Source organism: Chiloscyllium punctatum, chromosome 34 (genome assembly GCF_047496795.1).
Source record: "Chiloscyllium punctatum isolate Juve2018m chromosome 34, sChiPun1.3, whole genome shotgun sequence".
Taxonomy (NCBI): domain Eukaryota; kingdom Metazoa; phylum Chordata; class Chondrichthyes; order Orectolobiformes; family Hemiscylliidae; genus Chiloscyllium; species Chiloscyllium punctatum.
This window is the reverse complement of record NC_092772.1, coordinates 38,840,071-38,867,534: the sequence shown is the minus strand read 5'-3', so window position 1 is coordinate 38,867,534 and position 27,464 is coordinate 38,840,071. Positions and strand designations below refer to the sequence as shown.

At 52.5% G+C, this 27,464-nt stretch overlaps 1 protein-coding gene across 1 annotated transcript in view; it reads right to left on the bottom strand.

Moving 5' to 3' along the window:
* Positions 1-27,411, bottom strand: part of LOC140458724 (hormone-sensitive lipase-like) — a 42,937-nt gene extending 15,526 nt beyond the window's left edge. The window contains exons 1-2 of the mRNA XM_072553386.1: positions 27,327-27,411; positions 7,375-7,910 (exon numbers count right to left, since the gene is read on the bottom strand). Of these exons, the coding sequence (XP_072409487.1) occupies positions 7,375-7,910; positions 27,327-27,384 (594 nt within the window). The 5' untranslated portion in view covers positions 27,385-27,411. The remainder of the gene's footprint in view (positions 1-7,374; positions 7,911-27,326) is intronic.
* Positions 27,412-27,464: the final 53 nt, after the last annotated feature.

Here is a 27,464-nt window from a genome sequence, read left to right as displayed (position 1 = left end):
GAAAGAGAGAGAAAGACAGACAGAGAGAGAGACAGAGAGAGAGAGAGAGAGAGACAGAGAGAGAGAGAGAAAGAGACAGAGAGAGAGAGACAGACAGAAAGAGAGAGAGAGAGAGAAAGACAGAGAGAGAGAGAGAGAGAGGAGGAAAGCATCTTCGCAGAGAAAGGGGGGGGAAGAGGAAGAGAGCAACTTTGCAGAGGGAGAGACAGAGAGAGAGAGAGAAAGAGAGACAGAGTGGGGGGGGGGGACAAAGCAGCTTTGCAGAGACAGACGGAGACGGGGGCGAGAGAGAGACTGTATAAATTAATAAAGAGACTTGGGAAGTATTTCAAGTGTTAAGCGGCCAAATAGAGAGTATGTTTAGTCCTAAAGGTTCTCGTAACCTTTTCCTAATGAAGTTGGGACTGTTCTGCACTGGTATGTGCTTGTGTTCACATTGATTTGACTGCTTCGGTATTGTGGTGGCACCTGGGCATGTTCATTCATAACATCCTGCTCAGAGTTGTCTAACTTTTGTTTAACGGGGAACGAGACAACACGAGAGAGTGTGTACATGAGGGAGCGCAGACGAGAGGTCTGTTTGCGAGTGAGGGAGGGAGGAACAGTGAGCACAGTGAGAGAAGGCAGCAGCCTGGGGCTACACGGAGCTCCTGCCCGTGTGTTTGTGCACCTGCGCGTTTCTCTCTGCCCACAGGGTCGGGTCAGGTCGGGTAATCATTCCCTCGCTGCGGCTGTACTGCCTGCCCAGGCTCACTTCAACTCTCTCACTCTCTCAGCCAGGACCTGAAGGGACGCAGCAGTGATGAGAAAGAGGCAGCATCTAGACTAAGGGCCATGTCAGGAGCAGGACGACAGCAACCACATGACATTCACTGAGCTCTTAACCCCCTTACGTTCTCTAATCCTTTAATACTACATCCACAAGCATCCACTCCCTCCACCATCAATGCTCACCAGCAGCAGCGTGTATTATCTACAAGAAGCACTGCAGAAATTCACCAAAGATCCTCAGACAAGCACCTTCCAAACCCACGACCACTTCCGTCCAGAAGGACGAGGGCAGCAGATACATGGGAACACCACCATCTTCAAAGTTTCCCTCCACTCAACATCCTGTCTTGGAAATATATCGCCGTTCCAACACTGTTGCTGAGTCAGAATCCTGGGATCCTCTCCCTCAGGGCATTGTGGGTCAACCCACAGCAGGTGGACTGCGGCGGTTCAAGATGGCAGCTCACCCCCCACCGTCTCCAGGGGCAACTAGGGACGGGGTAATAAACGATGGGTCCAGCCAGAGACCCCACATCCCACAAATGAATAATGTAAAAAAAAATACGGCCCTCTCTCTCTTTCCTGTCTCATGCACAGTGGAGCCAGGACACTGCCTAACAGCGACTGGGGTGGGGGTTATCCTGACATGCGTGGATGTGCTAAGAAGGAAGGAGATAGGGGGATGGAAATCTCCTCTTGTGGCTGAGTCACAGCTTTGTAGGTAAATGTGCGTAGGGCTTCTGTGTAGACTGAAATGGGGGTGGGGGGGGGGGGGGGGGGGGCGGAATGCAACTCTCTGGTTGCATCCCTCTGTCACTCACCCTCAGGATCCAACATGTTTCACTAAGATCACCTCTCACGTTTCTAAACACCAATGCGTGCAGACCCAGCTCGTCCAACCTTGCCCCATAAGATAACACCCCTCGGCCAAGAGATCCCAGAAATTCCCTGATTCCTCTGGATTTTCCCTGATCACCCCCTCAACCTCCTATGCTGCAGTGAAAAAAAGTCCCATCCCATCCGGCAACCTCCTGGTAAAAATCTTTTCTGAACCGACTCCGGCTTAATCATATCCTTCCTACAACAGGGCAACCAGAACTGGACGGGCTGTGGGGTGACCTTATAAAGGTTTATAAAATCATGAGGAGCATAGACGCTGTGCTTTCAGTGTCACTGGAACTCTATCACTAATGGTACTGTGGGTCTACCTACAGCAGTTCAAGAAGACACTAAATAGACACTGTCTTTTCCCTAGGATGGGGGGAGTCCAGAACTAGAGGCATCGGAGAGGGGAAAGAGTTAAAAGGGTCCTGAGGGGCAACTTTTTCACGCAGAGGGTGGTGTGTGTATGAGCTGCCAGAGGAGCTGGTGGAGGCTGGTACAATTACAGCATTTAAAAGGCATTTGGATGGGTATATGAATAGGAAGGGTTTGGAGGGGTATGGGCCAAGTGCTGGCAAATGGGACTAGATTAAGTTAGGATATCTGTTCGGCATGGACGAGTTGGACCGAAGGGTCTGTTTCCGTGCTGTACATCTCTATGACTCTAATTGCTTCTAATGCAATTATATGACGAGTCCAAACCTCTACAAGGACTCCAGACAGGGTCTCAGCCATGCCACATCGAACTGGAAACATTCCTCCTTCTACATAGCACTCCTCTCACGATAAATAATTCATTGGGCCTTTCTCATCACTTGCTGCATCTGCACATGAACTTTTTGTCAACCATGTACCAGGACGCCCAGATCCTGCTATTTCTCAGGGTTCTGCAATCCTACTTTCAAGACTATGCTGTTTTATTGTATTCTTGCTACACAGTGGACAAGTCCATACTTTGCCTACACCATACCATTTGCCACATTTCAGACCATTCACTCATTTTGACGTCTTCCTTTACAGACCCCTCTTCACAATTGCCTTTCCAACTCATCTGCACACCATCTGCAAATTTAGCCAGCAACTCACATGGCAGACACTGGAGAAACTCAGCAGGTTTGGTAGCAGCTGCGGACTGAGGGAAAAAACAGCTCCAAAGAAGGGTCGCACCAGACTCTGTTTCTCTCTACACAGACACTGCCAGACCTGCTGAGTTTCTCTAGCGCTCTGGGTCTGCTTCAGATTTCCAGCATCTGCAATATTTTGCCTCTGATTTAGCGAGTGCACCTTCAGTCTACTTATCAAGTCATTTATATAAATTGCAAATAGTTGAGGATCCAACACTGATCCATGACACTGGTCGCATCTTGCCAAAAATGAACCATCTGTGTTACTTTGTTTCCTGTTAGCTAATCAATGCTCTATCCACGCTAATATATAACTCCCATCACACCATAAACTATAATTTTGTGTGTAAAGTGTGATCTAGCACCTTGATTTCTGTAAATCCAAGTACCGTTAGGGATTCTATGATACTCCACATTTAGAGATTCCCTTTGATCCAGGTTATTTGACACTTTAATAAGTGTCATGTACATCTGTCCTACATCTATCACCCCTCCATATGTGACTCCAGACCCACTCTTAACTGCCCTCTGGGCGATTAGGGATGGGCAACAAATTCTGGCCGAATCAGAGACGCCCACATTCTGTGAGCGAACGAGATGAAAGCTGACCGTCTTGTGGTTTTCCTGCTTTCTGCCATGTAGGCTGCTCTCCAGTCCGATGGGACCTCTGCAGAATCCAGGGGATTGTGGAAAGTTAAAAACCAGTGCATCCACCATCTCACTCTTTTCAGAACCCAGGATGAGGTCTGAGAGGGGGGTGGGGGCCTGCCAGTCTCTCGTTCTCATCATCTTCTCAATACCCTGCCCTGATAAAAAGTCGCTTACTCCTTTCACCTCTTGACTTACAATTCTTTGCCAGGATGTTATTCTGCAGTGAAGACAGATGTAAAATATCAGTTTAATTCGTCGGCTGTCTCCTCATTTTCCATTGTCAGTTTCCCCTCCAACTTACATGCAGTATAAATTACTCCAGTCCTTTCTAAATACCTGCAGAAACTCTTCTTATGTTATTTCATATTTCTAGTGAGCTATCCCACTTCCTCTAATTTCTCCCTCGTTATGTTCTTTTAGCAGTTGTGCTTTGCATTGTTAAACAATTCCGGCCAATCTTTGGACACGCCACATCAGGGAAAGATAAAACTTTTTACCCCTAAACTCCTTGGATGAGGACGAATGGGTTAGAGAAGCAGATTCTAAACCATGTGGAATCCTGATGTTTACGACCCGGAGTACAAAAAGCCAGAACGTTAAGCCAAATTCTTGATTGAAACGGGTGGTTCAGCCCCAGTCCGCTGCCAGGCACCATACTTTTGGGAGGATCCAGGCTATAGCCAGGAGTGAGGGATGACGGTGACGATGACGGGGTATACTGGAGAAACTGGGATTGTTCACTCGAGAGCAGTGAAGCTGAACAGGGGTTCTGATATAGGTGCTTGGCTTTCGAGGATGCTATGGCCACAGCCAACAAAGGGGAACTATTGCCAATGGCAACAGGGTCGATGAGCATACAGGGCAGATCGAAGGAGATCGGAAGGAAGACCTTTCTGACATGACAAATAGTTCGGATTAGGTTTGGATAGGGGCTGTGGCCACACAGCACACCTGAAAAGAAAATTTGATTGAAAACATGCAGGACATAATATGATGGAATGACAGCGGTGGGTGGACTGTCCTGCAAAAGACATACTATATTCAATGGGCTGAATGACCCTCTTTGCTGTTGTACTATCTTGTAGTTCGAGGACTCAGGTGTCTGAGGCCACAGTCATAGGCCACTTACTGCAGAGTGCCTGACCCTGGGCTGACATGACACCCCAGCCACGTCAATGGGAAGGCGCCTCCTGGAGGCAGAGGGCTGTATGACCAGCCTAAGGCAAAGCAGCTGGCCATTGAATCGTAGAATCCCTATTGGGTGGAAACAGGCCCTTCGGCCCAACAAGTCTACACCAACCCTCCGAAGAATAACCCACCCATTCCCCTACCCTATTACTCTACATTTACCCTTGGCTAATGCACACATCCCTGGGCACTATGGGACAATTGAGCATGGCCAAGCCACCCTAACCTGTACATCCTTGGGCACTATGGGACAATTTAGCATGGCCAAGCCACCCTAACCTGCACATCCCTGGGCACTATGGGACAATTTAGCATGGCCAAGCCACCCTAACCTGTACATCCTTGGGCACTATGGGACAATTTAGCATGGCTAATCCACCCTAACCTGCACATCCCTGGGCATTATGGGACAATTTAGCATGGCCAAGCCACCCTAACCTGTACATCCTTGGGCACTATGGGACAATTTAGCATGGCCAAGCCACCCTAACCTGTACATCCTTGGGCACTATGGGACAATTTAGCATGGCTAATCCACCCTAACCTGCACATCCCTGGGCATTATGGGACAATTTAGCATGGCCAAGCCACCCTAACCTGCACATCCCTGGGCACTATGGGACAATTTAGCATGGCCAAGCCACCCTAACCTGTACATCCTTGGGCACTATGGGACAATTTAGCATGGCTAATCCACCCTAACCTGCACATCCCTGGGCATTATGGGACAATTTAGCATGGCCAAGCCACCCTAACCTGTACATCCTTGGGCACTATGGGACAATTTAGCATGGCCAATCCACCCTAACCTGTACATCCCTGGGCACTATGGGACAATTTAGCATGGCCAATCCACCCTAACCTGCACATCCCTGGGCACTATGGGACAATTTAGCATGGCCAATCCACACTAACCTGTACATCCCTGGGCACTATGGGACAATTTAGCATGGCCAAGCCACCCTAACCAGCACATCCCTGGGCACTATGGGACAATTTAGCACGGCCAATCCATCCTAACCTGTACATCCCTGGACACTATGGGACAATTTCCCATGGCCAACCCATGGTATCCAGCCCCTAGACCCCAAGAATGCAGCCTCTTGTCAATTTTCCTCTAGGCAATGAAATTCCAAACCGTTGAGGACTGGCAGACCACTCAGCCTACTGTTCTGGTGCTAGCTGGTCGGAGGAGTTGTTAGGTTTGCTCCCACACTCAGCTAATGCTGCACACAGGTTTAACTCCAAACGTCCTTGGCTCACATACTCCGCGATGCTATTAAAGAAGCCGAGAGTAAGGTATGCAGAGGTTATTTGGAAACAGAAATGGAGGCGCAGTTGAGTTTCCTGCTCAGCCCTGAATAAAGGCAGTGCAGGGAGTCTCACAAGGGCAGCTGTCGCTTTCCTTGACTCAATATGGCTCCAGGTCAGAGGTTAGGTCCTTATTCCAAGCAATTTGGGGTCAGAGGTACCACTAACCCTGGGATGGGAGAAGGGGAAGTTCTCACAGATTATAGACCATGGCCTCACATTACAGAGATAGAGGGGGGTGGGGGTAATTTCCCATAGCCCCTGCGAGGAACCAATTTAAACTGTCCCAAGGCAATTCACGGGAGGGATAGTGGAACATAAATTGTACCTTGGGCCAAGTGAACAGCGGCCTTCGCCTTGGGATGTGACTCTGCTCCGAGAGGGACATTCTAAGGATTGACTTAACAGGGAAAAGAGGAATGGGAAGGTTGAGGGAGACAGCTGCAGAGCTCAGGAACCCAGGCATCTGATGGCACGCCCAACAATGAAGGAAATCCAGGTCAATTTTTGTCCAATGAGTGCTCCAGTGAATAGCCTTAAGAGACACAGATCTGAGGGTTATAGGATCTGGCAGAGGCTACAGACAGAGGGAGGGATGTTAGGGCTGGAGGAAGCTACAGAGATAGGGAGGGGGTGTAGGGGCTGGAGGGGGTTACAGAGATAGGGAGGGGGTGTATGGGCTGGAGGGGGTTACAGAGATAGGGAGGGGGTGTAGGGGCTGGAGGGGGTTACAGAGATAGGGAGGGGGTGTCGGGGCTGGAGGGGGTTACAGAGATAGGGAGGGGGTGTAGGGGCTGGAGGGGGTTACAGAGATAGGGAGGGGGGTGTAGTGGCTGGAGGGGGTTACAGAGATAGGGAGGGGGTGTAGGGGCTGGAGGGGGTTACAGAGATAGGGAGGGTGTGTAGGGGCTGGAGGGGGTTACAGAGATAGGGAGGGGATGTAGGGGCTGGAGGGAGACACAGACATAGGGAGGGGGTGTAGGGGCTGGAGGGGGTTACAGAGATAGGGAGGGGGTGTAGGGGCTGGAGGGGGTTACAGAGATAGGGAGGGGGTGTAGGGGGACACAGACACAGGGAGGGGTGTAGGGGCTGGAGGGGGACACAGACATAGGGAGGGGTGTAGGGGCTGGAGGGAGACACAGACATAGGGAGGGGTGTAGGGGCTGGAAGGAGTTACAGAGATAGGGAGGGGGAGTAGGGGGACACAGACATAGGGAGGGGTGTAGGGGCTGGAGGAGGTTACAGAGATAGGGACGGGGTGTAGGGGCTGGTGAGGGTTACAGAGAGAGGGAGGGGGTGTAGGGGCTGGAGGGGGTTACAGAGATAGGGAGGGTGTGTAGGGGCTGGAGGAGGTTACAGAGATAGGGAGGGGGTGTTGGGGGTTACAGAGATAGGGAGGGGAAGAGGCCATGGAGGTGTGCTAACGACGAGGTTGGACTGCACTGACCTGGAAACCCAGGCAGCGCCCATAGAAGCAGCCCTTGTGCATGGAATTGGACTCATGCAGGAAGTCCTCTGAGAGTCCCTTCTCCTCACCAAAGAACAGATCACCGTGCTTGTTGGCGGTCAGCAGCCTCTGGGCAAAGTAGACGAGGGCCCGGAGCTGGCAGAGGGCAGAGCAGTAGGCCTCGATCTCCATGCAGTTGTGGTTGGTCCTGAAGAAGATGCTGCGTCGGTTGGCGGAGATGTAGCGTGACTTATGGATGATGTGCAGGATGCAGGAGCGCACCACCTTGATGAGGCTGCGGTAGCCGTTGGCCGGAGTCCGCTCGTCAAAGTCAAAGATGGGGAAGATCCCGGTGAAGCTCTGCACCAGCGGCTGGAGGTGGCGGCCGTGCTCCTGGATCTGAGAGAAGGCGGTGACAAAGCGCCGGGCTGTCTCCGTGGGGTTGAGCCTGAAGAAGCGGATGTTGTCCTCAGTGACGGAGTGTAGCAGGAGGAACATGGTCCTTACATCCATGGACGGAGTGGACACCAAGGCTGCTAGACAGAGGAAAAGGAGGGCACGGTGATTACAAACCCACTGACCCACTCAACAGTCAGGCACACAGGGACAGCAGGAGGCCATTCGGCCCACACCTGTCAGTCACACAGGGACAGCAGGAGGCCATTCGGCCCACACCTGTCATTCACACAGGGACAGCAGGAGGCCATTCGGCCCACACCTGTCAGTCACACAGGGACAGCAGGAGGCCATTCGGCCCACACCTGTCAGGCACACAGGGACAGCAGGAGGCCATTCGGCCCACACCTGTCAGTCACACAGGGACAGCAGGAGGCCATTCGACCCACACCTGTCAGTCACACAGGGACGGCAGGAGGCCATTCGGCCCACACCTGTCATTCACACAGGGACAGCAGGAGGCCATTCGGCCCACATCTGTCATTCACACAGGGACAGCAGGAGGCCATTCGGCCCACACCTGTCAGTCACACAGGGACAGCAGGAGGCCATTCGGCCCACATCTGTCATTCACACAGGGACAGCAGGAGGCCATTCGGCCCACATCTGTCATTCACACAGGGACAGCAGGAGGCCATTCGGCCCACACCTGTCAGTCACACAGAGACAGCAGGAGGCCATTCGGCCCCCAAGTGTCATTCACACAGGGACAGCAGGAGGCCATTCAGCCCACATCTGTCATTTACACAGGGACAGCAGGAGGCCATTCGGCCCACAACTGTCAGTCACACAGGGACAGCAGGAGGCCATTCGGCCCACACCTGTCAGTCACACAGGGACAGCAGGAGGCCATTCGGCCCACATCTGTCATTCACACAGGGACAGCAGGAGGCCATTCGGCCCACATCTGTCATTCACACAGGGACAGCAGGAGGCCATTCGGCCCCCAAGTGTCATTCACACAGGGACAGCAGGAGGCCATTCGGCCCACACCTGTCAGTCACACAGAGACAGCAGGAGGCCATTCGGCCCCCAAGTGTCATTCACACAGGGACAGCAGGAGGCCATTCGGCCCACACCTGTCAGTCACACAGGGACGGCAGGAGGCCATTCGGCCCACACCTATCAGTCACACAGGGACAGCAGGAGGCCATTTGGCCCCCACCTGTCATTTACACACGGACAGCAGGAGGCCATTCTGCCCCCCTTGGGCCTGTCTCACAGGGCCAGAAGGAGGCCATTCAGCCCATAGAGATGGTCACAGAGGGGCAGGAGGAATCATTCAGCTCCTCAAGCCTGTGAAATAGGAGGGGGAGGAATCTCATTCTACCCCTGAACAGGAACAGGAGGGGGCCTGCTGTCCAGTTTCTTGGAACTAGATGTTCGAGACTGTTCTGCCATTCGGTCAGGCCCTGGCCATTTTGTAAATTAAACCCTCTTCCCCATCCTAGCTGAATTGACCTTTCAGTGCTAATGGCGATCTACTGAACCAGCCTCACCAGACCTTGGGAAAGGGGCAGAATTATGACATTAGGAGCAGTCCTGTGCAAAACAACATCATCACCAACGTTCATCCCACATCACCCCGTTTTAACAAATGAGAATTGCTACAGTGCCTCAAGTAGGACTCGAAGACATTGAAAAAAAGAGTTTTCAACTGAATGAGTATGTGTGAAGTGCACTTATTGTTGTAACTCAGATTGTATATTGCTTCACAGTCACTGGAATGGGATCCTGGAACACCTTGCTAACAGCACTGCTGGGGAAACTTGCCCTTTCACAAACTTGCAGGTCTGGCCTCACTGCTGCCTTGATATCATACAAGCTGAACATTACTCATGCCCTTCAACGGGTATGGACTGCACTCAATCCATTAAGCATATATTGACGAGCAATCCAGGGACAAAGCCATGGGGTGTGACTTGATCGCGCTTTGAACTGGGTCAGAGGCTCGCATCCCACTCCACAGAAAAGACAGCAAGATCTTCACCAACACTCGCACCCAGCAGCAGAATGCAAGACCCAGCATGGGGTCAGGGCGAAGGAAGATTCACATTTTGGAAGAGGTCAGGGACAGGAGAGAGGAGTGCTGAGGTAGTGCCCCACAGTGGGATGTGTCAGGGTTAAGGGAATGACATACTGAGGTAGTGCCCCACAGTGGGATGTGTCAGGGTTAAGGGAATGACATACTGAGGTAGTGCCCCACAGCGGGATGTGTCAGGGTTAAGGGAATGACATACTGAGGTAGTGCCCCACAGTGGGATGTGTCAGGGTTAAGGGAATGACATACTGAGGTAGTGCCCCACAGCGGGATGTGTCAGGGTTAAGGGAATGACATACTGAGGTAGTGCCCCACAGTGGGATGTGTCAGGGTTAAGGGAATGACATACTGAGGTAGTGCCCCACAGCGGGATGTGTCAGGGTTAAGGGAATGACATACTGAGGTACTGCCCCACAGTGGGATGTGTCAGGGTTAAGGGAATGACATACTGAGGTAGTGCCACACAGTGGGATGTGTCAGGGTTAAGGGAATGACATACTGAGGTAGTGCCCCACAGTGGGATGTGTCAGGGTTAAGGGAATGACATACTGAGGTAGTGCCACACAGTGGGATGTGTCAGGGTTAAGGGAATGACATACTGAGGTAGTGCCACACAGTGGGATGTGTCAGGGTTAAGGGAATGACATACTGAGGTAGTGCCCCACAGCGGGATGTGTCAGGGTTAAGGGAATGACATACTGAGGTAGTGCCCCATAGTGGGATGTGTCAGGGTTAAGGGAATGACATACTGAGGTAGTGCCCCACAGTGGGATGTGTCAGGGTTAGGGGAATGACGTACTGAGGTAGTGCCCCACAGTGGGATGTGTCAGGGTTAAGGGAATGACATACTGAGGTAGTGCCACACAGTGGGATGTGTCAGGGTTAAGGGAATGACATACTGAGGTAGTGCCACACAGTAGGATGTGTCAGGGTTAAGGGAATGACATACTGAGGTAGTGCCCCACAGCGGGATGTGTCAGGGTTAAGGGAATGACATACTGAGGTAGTGCCCCATAGTGGGATGTGTCAGGGTTAAGGGAATGATGTACTGAGGTAGTGCCACACAGTGGGATGTGTCAGGGTTAGGGGAATGACGTACTGAGGTAGTGCCACACAGTGGGATGTGTCAGGGTTAAGGGAATGACATACTGAGGTAGTGCCCCACAGTGGGATGTGTCAGGGGTAAGGGAATGACATACTGAGGTAGTGCCCCACAGTGGGATGTGTCAGGGTTAAGGGAACCGCATACTGAGGTAGTGCCACACAGTGGGATGTGTCAGGGTTAAGGGAATGACGTACTGAGGTAGTGCCCCACAGTAGGATGTGTCAGGGTTAAGGGAACCGCGTACTGAGGTAGTGCCCCACAGCGGGATGTGTCAGGGTTAAGGGAACTGCGTACTGAGGTAGTGCCCCACAGCGGGATGTGTCAGGGTTAAGGGAATGACATACTGAGGTAGTGCCACACAGTGGGATGTGTCAGGGTTAAGGGAATGACATACTGAGGTAGTGCCCCACAATGGGATGTGTCAGGGATAAGGGAATCAGGTTCTGAGCGAGTGCAGTCCTGAAAGAGTGCTACTCAATGGGATGGGTCAGGAGTGAGGGAAGGCCCTGATGAGGGAGTGCTGCACTGTTGTAGGTGTTGTCTGTCAGACGAGACACTAAGACAAGGCCTCTCTGTATTCTCAAGTGAGTGTTAAAAATGTCATGGTGTTACTGGCAGAACAGCAGGGGAGTTTTCCCTGGAGTCCTGAGGTCAATATTTATCTCCCAACCAAAATCACGAAAACAGACTCTCTTCTCCTGATCACCTGATGCTTGTGGGAGCTTGCTGTGCACCAAGTGTTTGCCACATTCCCTGCATTACTAGGAAGAGCTCGATTGGCTGGAGAGTGTGGCCTCAGACTCGAAGGCAAAGAGCAGGCTCTTTGAAGTGCACAACTTCAGACAGGAGGCGTCTTTGCTGCCTCCTTCCAAGCCTTGCTCCCCCTGTTTATTAAAGACTCGTTTAACATTGTAATTGCAGTGCATTGACTAATTAAGGTTCTGGCTGAATAATGATCGTGATTTATGGCTATCCCAAGGCAGCTGCAGAACCAATAATGTGGGAACTTGGGACCAACTAAAACCTATTTACTGTGAATTAAACGGGCGTCTCGAAACACAGACTGGGAACAGAAACATAGAAAACAAGGCACAGCAGTAGGCCGTTGGGCCCTTCAAGCCTGCCCCACCATTTAATATGACCATGGCTGCTCATCCAACTCCGCACCCTGCACCCACACTCACCCCATCTCCTTTGATACCTTTCCATCTCAGAACTCCAGAGGACCCGCGATTATCTGAAGGATACGGGTGGAGAGTTTTTTGTTTGGTTAATCAAAGCCTGGATAATCGAATGCCAGACAACATCGTTTAGCCAGGCATCGGGACCTTGCAATCTTGCCGGATAATCCAATCTGCGGATAATCGAGGTTCCTCTGGATATTGAACTCCTACTTCAAATTATGCTACATTTTGGCATGAACACAGTCCTCATTTTTGAGCACAGTCCTCATTGATCCAGTCTTGCTTCATACCAGGAAACAGCGTCGAGAGTATGGTGCTGGAAAAGCACGATATCTGAGACGCAGCCGAATCGACGTTTTCGGGCAGAGGCCCTTCATCAGGGAAGGGTCAGGGTTGAGGGAAGGCCATGACAAGGGAGTGCTGCCTGACCTGCTGCGCTTTTCCAGCACCGCACTCTCGACTCTGATCACCAGCATCTGCAGACCTCATTTTCTCCTAATCCATCCCAGGAGACAGTCTGGTAAACCTTCCCTGTACTTCCTCCACAGTCAGAACATCTTCCTCAGATAAGGAGGCCACAACTGTGCGCACAAAACCCCAGGCGTGGCCTCACTGAGGTAGTGCCACACAGTGGGATGTGTCAGGGTTAAGGGAATGACGTACCGAGGCAGTGCCACACAGTGGGTTGTGTCAGGGTTAAGGGAACCGCATACTGAGGTAGTGCCCCACAGTGGGATGTGTCAGGGTTAAGGGAATGACGTACTGAGGTAGTGCCCCACAGCGGGATGTGTCAGGGTTAAGGGAATGATGTACTGAGGTAGTGCCACACAGTGGGATGTGTCAGGGTTAAGGGAATGACATACTGAGGTAGTGCCCCACAGTGGGATGTGTCAGGGTTAAGGGAATGACATACTGAGGTAGTGCCATACAGTGGGATGTGTCAGGGTTAAGGGAACTGCATATTGAGGTAGTGCCACACAGTGGGATGTGTCAGGGTTAAGGGAATGACATACTGAGGTAGTGCCCCACAGTGGGATGTGTCAGGGTTAAGGGAACCGCATACTGAGGTAGTGCCACACAGTGGGATGTGTCAGGGTTAAGGGAATGACGTACTGAGGTAGTGCCCCACAGCGGGATGTGTCAGGGTTAAGGGAATGACGTACTGAGGTAGCGCCCCACAGTGGGATGTGTCAGGGTTAAGGGAATGACGTACTGAGGTAGTGCCACACAGCGGGATGTGTCAGGGTTAAGGGAATGACTTACTGAGGTAGTGCCCCACAGTGGGATGTGTCAGGGTTAAGGGAACCGCATACTGAGGTAGTGCCCCACAGCGGGATGTGTCAGGGTTAAGGGAATGACATACTGAGGTAGTGCCCCACAGCGGGATGTGTCAGGGTTAAGGGAACGTCATACTGAGGTAGTGCCCCACAGTGGGATGTGTCAGGGTTAAGGGAACGACATACTGAGGTAGTGCCCCACAGTGGGATGTGTCAGGGTTAAGGGAATGACATACTGAGGTAGTGCCCCACAGTGGGATGTGTCAGGGTTAAGGGAACCGCATACTGAGGTAGTGCCCCACAGTGGGATGTGTCAGGGTTAAGGGAATGACATACTGAGGTAGTGCCCCACAGCGGGATGTGTCAGGGTTAAGGGAACCGCATACTGAGGTAGTGCCACACAGCGGGATGTGTCAGGGTTAAGGGAATGACATACTGAGGTAGTGCCACACAGCGGGATATGTCAGGGTTAAGGGAATGACATACTGAGGTAGTGCCACACAGTGGGATGTGTCAGGGATAAGGGAATGACATACTGAGGTAGTGCCACACAGTGGGATGTGTCAGGGATAAGGGAATGACATACTGAGGTAGTGCCACACAGTGGGATGTGTCAGGGATAAGGGAATGACATACTGAGGTAGTGCCACACAGTGGGATGTGTCAGGGATAAGGGAATGACATACTGAGGTAGTGCCACACAGTGGGTTGTGTCAGGGTTAAGGGAACCGCATACTGAGGTAGTGCCCCACAGCGGGATGTGTCAGGGTTAAGGGAATGACATACTGAGGTACTGCCCCACAGCGGGATGATTCAGGATTAAGGGAATGATGTACTGAGGTAGTGCCCCACAGCGGGATGTGTCAGGGTTAAGGGAATGACATACTGAGGTAGTGCCCCACAGCGGGATGTGTCAGGGATAAGGGAATGACACACTGAGGTAGTGCCACACAGTGGGATGTGTCAGGGTTAAGGGAATGACATACTGAGGTAGTGCCACACAGTGGGATGTGTCAGGGTTAAGGGAATGACATACTGAGGTACTGCCACACAGTGGGATGTGTCAGGATTAAGGGAATGATGTACTGAGGTAGTGCCACACAGTGGGATGTGTCAGGATTAAGGGAATGACATACTGAGGTAGTGCCCCACAGTGGGATGTGTCAGGATTAAGGGAATGATGTACTGAGGTAGTGCCACACAGTGGGATGTGTCAGGGTTAAGGGAATGACATACTGAGGTAGTGCCCCACAGCGGGATGTGTTAGGGTTAAGGGGATGACATACTGAGGTAGTGCCACACAGTGGGATGTGTCAGGGTTAAGGGAATGACATACTGAGGTAGTGCCACACAGTGGGATGTGTCAGGATTAAGGGAATGACATACTGAGGTAGTGCCACACAGTGGGATGTGTCAGGGTTAAGGGAATGACATACTGAGGTACTGCCACACAGTGGGATGTGTCAGGATTAAGGGAATGACATACTGAGGTAGTGCCCCACAGTGGGATGTGTCAGGATTAAGGGAATGATGTACTGAGGTAGTGCCACACAGTGGGATGTGTCAGGGTTAAGGGAATGACATACTGAGGTAGTGCCCCACAGTGGGATGTGTCAGGGTTAAGGGAATGACATACTGAGGTAGTGCCCCACAGTGGGATGTGTCAGGATTAAGGGAATGATGTATTGAGGTAGTGCCCCACAGTGGGATGTGTCCGGATTAAGGGAATGATGTATTGAGGTAGTGCCCCACAGTGGGATGTGTCCGGATTAAGGGAATGATGTATTGAGGTAGTGCCCCACAGCGGGATGTGTCCGGATTAAGGGAATGATGTATTGAGGTAGTGCCACACTACAAAGACCTGTATAAATGATAAATTTGAATCTGTGTTTGTAAATGTTGACATATGTACGGCATGACCAAATGTACAGACCATCAAATCATTTTATGAATAAAGTATATTTTTGAAATTTAAAAAAAGCCAGTAAACAAGGAGCAAGAGCTGTGACTGTACTCGTGACTAATTCATGATCTGACTCAGCTCCGTGGGTGGACAAAGAGGGAGTGACAGTGGCAGCGAAAGCAACGTGATAGCTGGTGTCACATCTCCCCACGCGGATTCCTTTCTTCCCTACTGTCGGCTGTTGTGAAGCAAACGCCAATGGATTGCCTCAGCCTTTGCTGCCTGATCACACGCCTGCCAAGCACCTTTGGACCTGTCTCCACGTAGAAGGGGTGTTAAAGTGATGTAATTTTGTTGTCCTCGATATCCATCATTGACCTGCAAACTCAACATGAACAAACAGGAGGAGGAGGTCACACAGCCCCTTGCCTACCCCTGGAGCTTCCTGTGCTTTTCAATAATCAGCACAAAAGGTCAAATGGTCCACTTCGGTTCCTATTTCACACGCATACACAGTGTCAAAGCAGTAAACACAGTCGTCAGCTCTCAGCGATGCCCCGTACAAGATTTCTTCAGTTGAGAACACCTTTATAATCAAGGCTAACATATTGTTTGACTTTTCAGTCGCTCGCATTAGCTGCAACACTTCTGTACGCCCAAGTCTCTCTGAACAGTGACATTCTGAAGTCAGCATGCTACCACAGTGAATCACCTCACACTTTTATATACACCGTTTGGCACTTCCTAGCACCCAATATGCCCCCCACATGCCCTTTCCAGATTCCTCGTGTCCTCATAGTATACCAACAACAGCTACGTCAGAATCCCACTAATTGACTACAGTTCAGCCTTCAACACTATTATCCCCTCGAGACTGATTACTAAACTTGGTGATCTCGGACTAAGCCCCTCTCTCTGCAATTGGATCCTCAGTTTCCTGACCCACAGGCCACAATTAGTGAAGACTGGGGACAATATTTCACCCTCACTAACACTCAACACTGGAGCCCCCCCAGGGGGGTGTGTACTCAGCCCCCTACTGTACTCACTGTATACCCATGACTGTGTCACCAAATACCAGACTGATGCCATTTACAAGGTCACTGATGACACCACCATAGTCAGACGGATCTCAGATGGTGATGAAACAGACTGCAGGTGGGAGGTGGAAGACCGGGAAAAATGGTGCACTGAGAACAACCTAGCTCTCAACGTTGGCAAAACCAAGGAACTCATTATTGACTTTTGGCAGGATGTTCCTCATGCTCCCTCCCCCCCCCCCCCCCCCCACCCGCCCCCCCCACACACACACATTAACAGCACAGAGGTGGAACGAGTGGAGAGGGTCAAGCTCCGGGGAGTGGTCATCCACAACAAGCTTTCTTGGGCTCTTCATGTGGACACACTGGTTACAAAGGCCCAACAACGTCTCTTCTTCCTCAGTCAGCTGAGGAAATTTGCCATGACGGTGAATACCCTTGTCAACTTTTATAGGTGCACCATCGAGAGCATTCTGTCTGGATGTATCACTACCTGGTTTGGCAACTGTACCATTCAAGATCGGAGACGGTTACAGAGAGTGGGGAACTCGGCCTGGAGAATCACAAAGGCCAACCTCCCATCTAGAGAATCCATCTCCCAGGTCCCACTGTCAAGGAAAGGCCGCCAGCATTCTCAAAGATCCACCCCACCCTGACAATGTTTATCTACAACCTCTACCATCGGGGAGAAGGTACAGAAACCTGAACACACACACCAGGCGGTTTCAAAACAGTTTCTACCCTCCTGTTGTTAGAATACTGAACGGACTCACAAACTCTTAACATTCGCCTGTCCCTGTGGTTTTGTTTTTGTCGCTGTTTACCTATTATTCACGATCTATGCTCATTAACTCTGTGATCTGCCTGTATTGCTCACAAAACAAAGCTTTCCACTGTGTCTTGGGACACGTGACAATCAATTCAATTCACTTCAATTCAATTTCTCCTGCAGCATCAGTAGACTTGGATGGATTATTCTCTGTTCCTTTCACCCAGGCCCAGCTCCTTTCGAAATGAGGAGCCTGAGCTCTGACTTAGAATCCCTGCAGGCTGTTCGGCCCATCGAGGTTTGTAAACTAATGGGTGGCTGAGATAAGAGTGGATAGGAAGGACCTGCTCCCCTCTTAGCAGAGGTGCCGATAACCAGAGAGGGAGGGAGTATGGATTTGAAATCACTGACAGAACGATGTGGGCAGAGTGGCAGGGGTTAATTTTAGTGCACAGTGATGTACAGTTCAGTTGGAGCTTCAGCCTCTACTTCTCAGGCACTGAGTACCAAATCGCCCCATAGCCCTTTTGCAGAGAGTGGGGCTTAGTCTGAGATCGCTAAGTTTAGTAATCAGTCTCGAGGGGATAATAGTGTTGAAGGCTGAACTGTAGTCAATGAGTGGGATTCTGACGTAGCTGTTGTTGGGGTTCTAGGAGGACACGAGGAATCTGGAAAGGGCACATGGGGGGCACATTGGGTGCCAGGAAGTGCCAAACGGTGTATATAAAAGTGTGAGGTGATTCACTGTGGTAGCACGCCGACTTCAGAATGTCACTGTACATGGGGAGAGAGAGCAGGGCAGTGGGATTAGTGTGGGGATTGATACAGGGCTATGGGGAGAGAACGGGGCAGTGGGATTAGTGTGTGGACTGATACAGGGCTATGGGGAGAGAACGGGGCAGTGGGATTAGTGTGGGGATTGATACAGGGCTATGGGGAGAGCATGGGGCAGTGGGATTAGTGTGGGGATTGATACAGGGCTATGGGGAGAGAACGGGGCAGTGGGATTAGTGTGGGGATTGATACAGGGCTATGGGGAGAGAGCAGATCAGTGGGATTAGTGTGGGGACTGATACAGGGCTATGGGGACAGAGCGGGGCAGTGGGATTAGTGTGGGGATTGATACAGGGCTATGGGGAGAGAACGGGGCAGTGGGATTAGTGTGGGGATTGATACAGGGTTATGGGGACAGAGCAGGGCAGTGGGATTAGTGTGTGGACTGATACAGGGCTATGGGGAGAGAGCGGGGCAGTGGGATTAGTGTGGGGACTGATACAGGGCTATGGGGAGAGAGCGGGGCAGTGGGATTAGTGTGGGGATTGATACAGGGTTATGGGGACAGAGCAGGGCAGTGGGATTAGTGTAGGGACTGATACAGGGCTATGGGAAAAAATGGGGCAGTGGGATTAGTGTGGGGACTGATACAGGGCTATGGGGAGAAAGCAGGAGCAGTGGGATTAGTGTGGGGATTGATACAGGGTTATGGGGACAGAGCAGGGCAGTGGGATTAGTGTAGGGACTGATACAGGGCTATGGGAAAAAATGGGGCAGTGGGATTAGTGTGGGGACTGATACAGGGCTATGGGGAGAAAGCAGGAGCAGTGGGATTAGTGTGGGGACTGATACAGGGCTATGGGGAGAAAGCAGGAGCAGTGGGATTAGTGTGGGGACTGATACAGGGCTATGGGGACAGAGCAGGGCAGTGGGATTAGTGTGGGGACTGATACAGGGCTATGGTGACAGAGCAGGGCAGTGGGATTAGTGTGGGGACTGATACAGGGCTATGGGGACAGAGCAGGGCAGTGGGATTAGTGTGGGGACTGATACAGGGCTATGGGGAGAGAGCAGGGCAGTGGGATTAGTGTGGGGACTGATACAGGGCTATGGGGACAGAGCAGGGCAGTGGGATTAGTGTGGGGATTGATACAGGGCTATGGGGACAGAGCAGGGCAGTGGGATTAGTGTGGGGACTGATACAGGGCTATGGGGAGAGAGCAGGGCAGTGGGATTAGTGTGGGGATTGATACAGGGCTATGGGGAGAGAGCAGGGCAGTGGGATTAGTGTGGGGATTGATACAGGGCTATGGGGACAGAGCAGGGCAGTGGGATTAGTGTGGGGACTGATACAGGGCTATGGGGAGAGATTGGGGCAGTGGGATTAATTTGAGGATTGACACAGGACTGTGGGAAGACAGCAGTGGGATTAGTTTGGGGATTCATACAGCCCTATAGGGAGTGAGTGGGAAAGAGGGATTAGTTTGTGGATTGTGAGGTGGCTATGAGGAGTGTGTGAGACATGGGAATAATTTCTGATTAATTCAGTGGAGGTTGGGAAGAACATGAAGTTTGTGAATTGATACAGGGTCACAGGTAGCATGGGGTGGGAGGGATGACGATGGATTGAGGGAGCTGAGGAGGAAGGGAAAGTGTCAGCGACCAGGATGGAGGAAATGAGACAAACTGAGGGGCGAGAAGGGAAATAGCTGTGGGTAATCAGGAGAGACAGGCAGAAAAGGCTGACTGCAAAAGGCAGGAGGGAGACGGGACACGAAAAAAGAGTGGGCCCTCCAAAGGTACGTGTCTGACTTTGACATCCATGGGTCTATCTCCCCTACACTCCCCTGGTCAGTCAAAACCAGGACAATCTGTCTCCTCTCCAACTCTGCTCCTCACTTGCTCCCTGTTTCCCCACATCTCCCCGCTCCCTCTCTCTCCCCACTTCCTTGTCTCATTCGCTCTCCGTCACCCTCTCTCTACCCCTGCCCAAAACGACCTCCCCAACGCCACCTCTTCCCTCCCCCCCCCTCCCCCCCCCCCACATCTCTTCCCACCTTCTCACCTACCCACCTTCCCCTCTCTCTCTCTCTCTCCCCCACGTCTCTCCCCATCCTGTATTGTGGGTGACCCAACACTGAACAGACCGCAGTGGTTCAGGCAGGGCTGCTGAAGGCAGTCTCAGGCAGCGATACCTGAATGAACAGACAACAGTAGATTAATTTTACCTGCCGTCTTCCAGTCCATGGAAGACCCTCCTCGTGGCAGGGGACAGCCTGAATTTACTCTCTGACTGTTCTGAGAGAGACAGCACGAGTTCCTCTCTCCAACTCGGACAGCTCAGCTCAGCTCAGCTCTGCCTGAACGCCCTTCAGCCTTTTATCTTCCTGTCTGAATAAATTATGAGGCTGCACGCATTCCTTCTGGCCCTGATAGCACAACAGTTCCAAGGGCAGCCGAGTGACTCACGTGCACGCAAACTCTCCCAACTTTTATTGGGCAAGGGGGAAGAGGAGAAACAAGATCTACCAGCTTCAAAAATCACACAGATCCCGAGGAGCGGGTTAAAAAGGGGGAATAAGTGTGGGGATTGATGCAGGGGGCTACTGTGTCCAGACCTCTGAGCCAGGAGGCTCGGGATTAAAACCTACTGGCCGCGGAGTATCGCAACTTCTTGGAGCAGGCTGATGAGAAAATATCTGAACAGGCTGAATTGAACCCGAACCATATTGCAACTGGTTATCAATCATTTTTAACAAAGAGCAGACCAGGCTTTAGAGACATGAGGAACACACAAACACCACCATCGCGATAATGACACAGGTTATTTGAGAAAGCACACCAGACACAGAGATTAGAATGTCCCGAAACGGTACCCCACATCCAGACGCAGTGCCTACAGTATCCCGAGACTGTACCCCATGCCCAGACGCAGTGCCTACAGTATCCCGAGACTGTACCCCATGCCCAGACGCAGTGCCTACAGTATCCCGAGACTGTACCCCATGCCCAGACGCAGCGCCTACAGTATCCCGAGACTGTACCCCATGCCCAGACGCAGTGCCTACAGTATCCCGAGACTGTACCCCATGCCCAGGCACAGTGCCTACAGTATCCCGAGACTGTACCCCATACCCAGGCGCAGTACCTACAATATGCCGAGACTGTAACCCACACACAGGCACAGAGCCTACTCTATCCCGAGACTGTACCCCACACCCAGGCACAGTCCCTACAGTAACTTGAAACTGTACCTCACACCCAGGCACAGTCCCTACAGTATCCCAAAGCTGTACCCCACACCCAGGCACAGTCCCTACAGTATCCCGAAGCTGTACCCCTCACCCAGGCACAGTCCCTACAGTAACCCAAAACTGTACCTCACACCCAGGCACAGAGCCTACAGTATTCGCAAACTGTACCCCTCACCCAGGCACAGTCCCTAGGTTTTCCGAGACTGTACCCCACTTCCAGGCACAGAGCCTACAGTATCCCAAAATAGTACCCCACACCCAGACACAGTGCCTACAGTATCCCAAAACAGTACCCCACACCCAGACACAGTGCCTACAGTATCCCGAAACGGTATCCCACACCCAGGCACAGTGCCTTCAGTATCCCAAAACTGTACCCCACACTCAGCCTACAGTATCCCGAAACAGCACCCCACACTCAGGCACAGTGCCTACAGTATCCTGAAACTGTACCCCACACACAGGCACAGTCCCTATAGTATCCCGAAACTGTACCCCACTGCCAGGCACAGTGCCTACAGTATCTTGATATTTACCCCACATCCAGACACAGTCCCTACAGTACCCTGAAACTGTACCTCACACCCAGACACAGAGCCTACAGTATCTTGAAACTCTACTGCACACACAGGCACAGTCCCTAGAGCATCACAAAACTGTACCGCACACCCTGGCACAGTCCCTAGAGCATTCCGAGACTGTACCCCACACCCAGGCACAGTGCTTGAAGTATCCCGAGACTGTACCCCACACTCAGGCACAGTCCCTACAGTATCCCGAAACTGTACCCCACACCCAGGCACAGTCCCTACAGTATCCCGAGACTGTACCCCACACTCAGGCACAGTCCCTACAGCATCCTGAAACTGTACCCCACATCCAGGCACAGTGCCTACAGTATCCTGAAACTGTACCCCACACCCAGGCACAGTCCCTAGAGCATTCCGAGACTGTACCCCACACTCAGGCACAGTCCCTACAGTATCCTGAAACTGTACCCCACACCCAGGCACAGTCCCTACAGTATCCCGAAACTGTACCCTTCACCCAGGCACAGTCCCTACAGTATCCCGAAACTGTACCTCACACCCAGGCACAGTCCCTAGAGCATCCCGAAACTGTACCCCACACCCAGGCACAGTCCCTACAGTATCCTGAAACTGTACCCGACACTCAGGCACAGTCCCTATAGTACCCCGAAACTGTACTCCACACCCAGGCACAGTCCCTACAGTATCCCAAAACTGTACCCCACACCCAGGCACAGTCCCTACAGTATCCTGAAACTTACCTCACACCCAGGCACAGTCCCTAGAGCATTCCGCAACTGTACCCCACACCCAGGCACAGTCCCTAGAGCATTCCGCAACTGTACCCCACACCCAGGCACAGTCCCTACAGTATCCCGAAACTGTACCTCACACTCAGGCACAGTCCCTACAGTATACCGAAACTGTACCTCACACCCAGGCACAGTCCCTACAGTATCCCGAGACTGTACCCCACACTCAGGCACAGTCCCTACAGTATCCCGAAACTGTACCTCACACCCAGGCACAGTCCCTAGAGCATTCCGCAACTGTACCCCACACCCAGGCACAGTCCCTACAGTATACCGAAACTGTACCCCACACTCAGGCACAGTGCCTACAGCATCCTGAAACTGTACCTCACACCCAGGCACAGAGCCTACAGTATCCTGAAACTGTACCTCACACTCAGGCACAGTCCCTACAGTATACCAAAACTGTACCCCACACCCAGGCACAGTCCCTACAGTATCCTGAAACTGTACCCCACACCCAGGCACAGTCCCTACAGTATCCGGAAACTGTACCCCACACCCAGGCACAGTCCCTACAGTATCCCAAAACTATACCCCATACCCAGGCACAGTCTCTACAGTATCCTGAAACTGTACCCCACACCCAGGCACAGTCCCTACAGCATCCTGAAACTGTACCCCACACCCAGGCACAGAGCCTACAGCATCCTGAAACTGTACCCCACACTCAGGCACAGTGCCTACAGCATCCCGAAACTGTACCCCACACCCAGGCACAGTGCTTGTAGTGTCCCGAGACTATACCACACACCCAGGCACAGTGCCTACAGCATCCCGAAACTGTACCCCACACTCAGGCACAGTGCTTGTAGTATCCCGAAACTGAACCCCACACTCAGGCACAGTGCCTACAGCATCCCGAAACTGTACCCCACACACAGACACAGTGCTTGTAGTATCCCGAGACTGTACCCCACACTCAGGCACAGTGCTTGTAGTATCCCGAGACTGTACCACACACCCAGGCACAGTGCCTACAGCATCCCGAAACTGTACCCCACACTCAGGCACAGTGCCTACAGCATCCTGAAACTGTACCTCACACCCAGGCACAGAGCCTACAGTATCCCGAAGCTGTACCCCACACTCAGCCTACAGTATCCCGAAACAGCACCCCACTCTCAGGCACAGTCCCGACAGTATCCCGAACTGTACCCTACACCCAGGCACAGTCCCTAGAGCATCCCGAAACTGGAGCCCACACTCAGGCACAATCCGTACAGTATCCCGAAACTGTACCCCACACCCAGGCACAGTCCCTACAGTATCCCGAAACTGTACCCCACACCCAGGCACAGTCCCTACAGTATCCCGAAACTGTACCTCACACCCAGGCACAGTCCCTAGAGCATCCCGAAACTGCACCCCACACCCAGGCACAGTCCCTACAGTATCCTGAAACTGTACCCCACACTCAGGCACAGTCCCTATAGTACCCCGAAACTGTACTCCACACCCAGGCACAGTCCCTACAGTATCCCAAAACTGTACCCCACACCCAGGCACAGTCCCTACAGTATCCCGAAACTTACCTCACACCCAGGCACAGTCCCTAGAGCATTCCGCAACTGTACCCCACACACAGGCACAGTCCCTACAGTATCCCGAAACTGTACCTCACACCCAGGCACAGTCCCTACAGTATCCCGAAACTGTACCTCACACCCAGGCACAGTCCCTACAGTATACCGAAACTGTACTTCACACCCAGGCACAGTCCCTACAGTATACCGAAACTGTACCTCACACCCAGGCACAGTCCCTACAGTATACCGAAACTGTACCCCACACCCAGGCACAGTCCCTACAGTATACCGAAACTGTACCTCACACCCAGGCACAGTCCCTACAGTATACCGAAACTGTACCCCACACCCAGGCACAGTCCCTAGAGCATTCCGCAACTGTACCCCACACACAGGCACAGTCCCTACAGTATCCCGAAACTGTAACTCACACCCAGGCACAGTCCCTACAGTATACCGAAACTGTACCCCACACTCAGACACAGTCCCTACAGTATCCTGAAACAGTACCTCACACCCAGGCACAGTCCCTACAGTATACCGAAACTGTACCCCACACCCAGGCACAGTCCCTAGAGCATTCCGCAACTGTACCCCACACACAGGCACAGTCCCTACAGTATCCTGAAACTGTACCCCACACCCAGGCACAGTCCCTACAGTATCCCAAAACTGTACCCCACACCCAGGCACAGTCCCTACAGTATCCGGAAACTGTACCCCACACCCAGGCACAGTCCCTACAGTATCCCAAAACTATACCCCATACCCAGGCACAGTCTCTACAGTATCCTGAAACTGTACCCCACACCCAGGCACAGTCCCTACAGCATCCTGAAACTGTACCCCACACCCAGGCACAGTCCCTACAGCATCCTGAAACTGTACCTCACACCCAGACACAGAGCCTACAGTATCCCAAAACTGTACCCCACACCCAGGCACAGTCCCTACAGCATCCTGAAACTGTACCCAACACTCAGGCACAGTGCCTACAGCATCCCGAAACTGTACCACACACTCAGGCACAGTGCTTGTAGTGTCCCGAGACTGTACCCCACACTCAGGCACAGTGCTTGTAGTATCCCGAGACTGTACCACACACCCAGGCACAGTGCCTACAGCATCCCGAAACTGTACCCCACACTCAGGCACAGTGCCTACAGCATCCTGAAACTGTACCTCACACCCAGGCACAGAGCCTACAGTATCCCGAAGCTGTACCCCACACTCAGCCTACAGTATCCCGAAACAGCACCCCACTCTCAGGCACAGTCCCGACAGTATCCCGAACTGTACCCTACACCCAGACACAGTCCCTAGAGCATCCCGAAACTGGAGCCCACACTCAGGCACAGTGCTTGTAGTATTCCGAGACTGTACCACACACCTAGGCACAGTGCCTACAGCATCCCGAAACTGTACCCCACACCCAGGCACAGTCACTACTGTATCCCGAAACTGTACCCAACACTCAGGCACAGTCCCTACAGTATCCCGAAACTGTACCCCACATTCAGCCTACAGTATCCTGAAACAGCACCCCACACCCAGACACAGTCCCTAGAGCATCCTGAAACTGTACCCCACACTCAGGCACAGTGCTTGTAGTATCCCGAGACTGTACCCCACACCCAGGCATCGTGACTACAGTATCCCGAAACAGTACCCAACTTCCAGGCACAGAGCCAACATTATCCCAAAACAGTACCCCACACCCAGACACAGTGCCTATAGTATCCCGAAAATGTACCCCACACCCAGGCACAGTGCCTTCAGTTTCCCAAAACTGTACCCCACACCCAGGCACAGTGCCTACAGTATCCCGAAACTGTACCCCACACCCAGGCACAGTGCCTACAGCATCCCAAAACTGTACCCCACACCCAGGCACAGTGGCAACAGCATCCCGAAACTGTACCCTACACCCAGGCACAGTGCTTACAGGATCCCAAAACTGTACCCCACACCCAGGCACAGTGCTTACAGGATCCCAAAACTGTACCCCACACCCAGGCACAGTGCCTACAGTCTTCCGAAACTGTACCCCATACCCAGGCACAGTGCCTACAGTATCGCAATACTGTACCCCACACCCAGGCACAGTGCCTACAGTCTTCCGAAACTGTACCCCATACCCAGGCACAGTGCCTACAGTATCGCAATACTGTACCCCACACCCAGGCTGAGTCCCTACAGTATCCCAATACTGTACCCCACACCCAGGCACAGTGCCTAAAGCACCCCGAAACTGTACCCCACAACCAGGCAATGTATAGCAAACAGAACCTCAACCCCAGTCTCCCTGACAGTCAGATTCCCACATCCTGACAACCAGAACCTCATCCCAGTCTGCCTGAAAACTAGATACCCCCATCCCAGTCTCCCTGACACCCTAAAACACCATCATGGTTTCCCTTACTACCAGAAACCCCTTCATAGTGTCCCAGACAACCTGATACCCCCATCCTAGTGGCCCTGACAACCACAGAACTCATCATGGTCTCCCTGCAACCAGAATATCCATCATGGTATCCCTAACAACCAGTTACCCCCCCATCCCAGTCTCCCTGACAACCAGAACCCCCTTACAGATGTCCGTGACAATGATATAGCCCGATCCCAGTCCTCCTGACAACTAGAACCCCCATCATGGTGCCCCATGACAACCAGATACGGCCACCTCAATCGCCCTGACAACCAGATGCCCCCATCCCTGTCTCCCTGACAACCAGATGCCCCCATACCTGTCTCCCTGACAACCAGATACCCCCATCCCTGTTTCCCTGACAACCAGATGCCCCCATCCCTGTCTCCCTGACAACCAGATGCCCCCATCCCTGTCTCCCTGACAACCAGATACCCCCCATTCCTGTCTCCCTGACAACCAGATGCCCCCATCCCTGTTTCCCTGACAACCAGATGCCCCATTCCTGTTTCCCTGACAACCAGATACCCCCATCCCTGTCTCCCTGACAACCAGATGCCCCCATCCCTGTCTCCCTGACAACCAGATACCCCCCATTCCTGTCTCCCTGACAACCAGATGCCCCCATACCTGTCTCCCTGACAACCAGATACCCCCATCCCTGTCTCCCTGACAACCAGATACCCCCATCCCTGTCTCCCTGACAACCAGATGCCCCCATACCTGGGGTTTTCTGGGAGATCCTGTGCAGTCTCTCCCCCCTCCCCCAGGTTACCCCCTCACCGACTCCCTCTCTCTCCCTCCCCCCTCTCCCTCTCCCTCTCCCTCTCCCCCTCCCCCTCCCTCTTACCCCGGCTCCTCTCTCTTTGCTCGGGGTCACCGCCGGTGCCGGTTCCCACCGCCGCCATCTTCCGGCCCCCCCCCCGGGCGTGAGACCCGCCGGACACGCCTCCCCCCTTCCGCTCCCGGCCAATCGGCGCCGGGAACC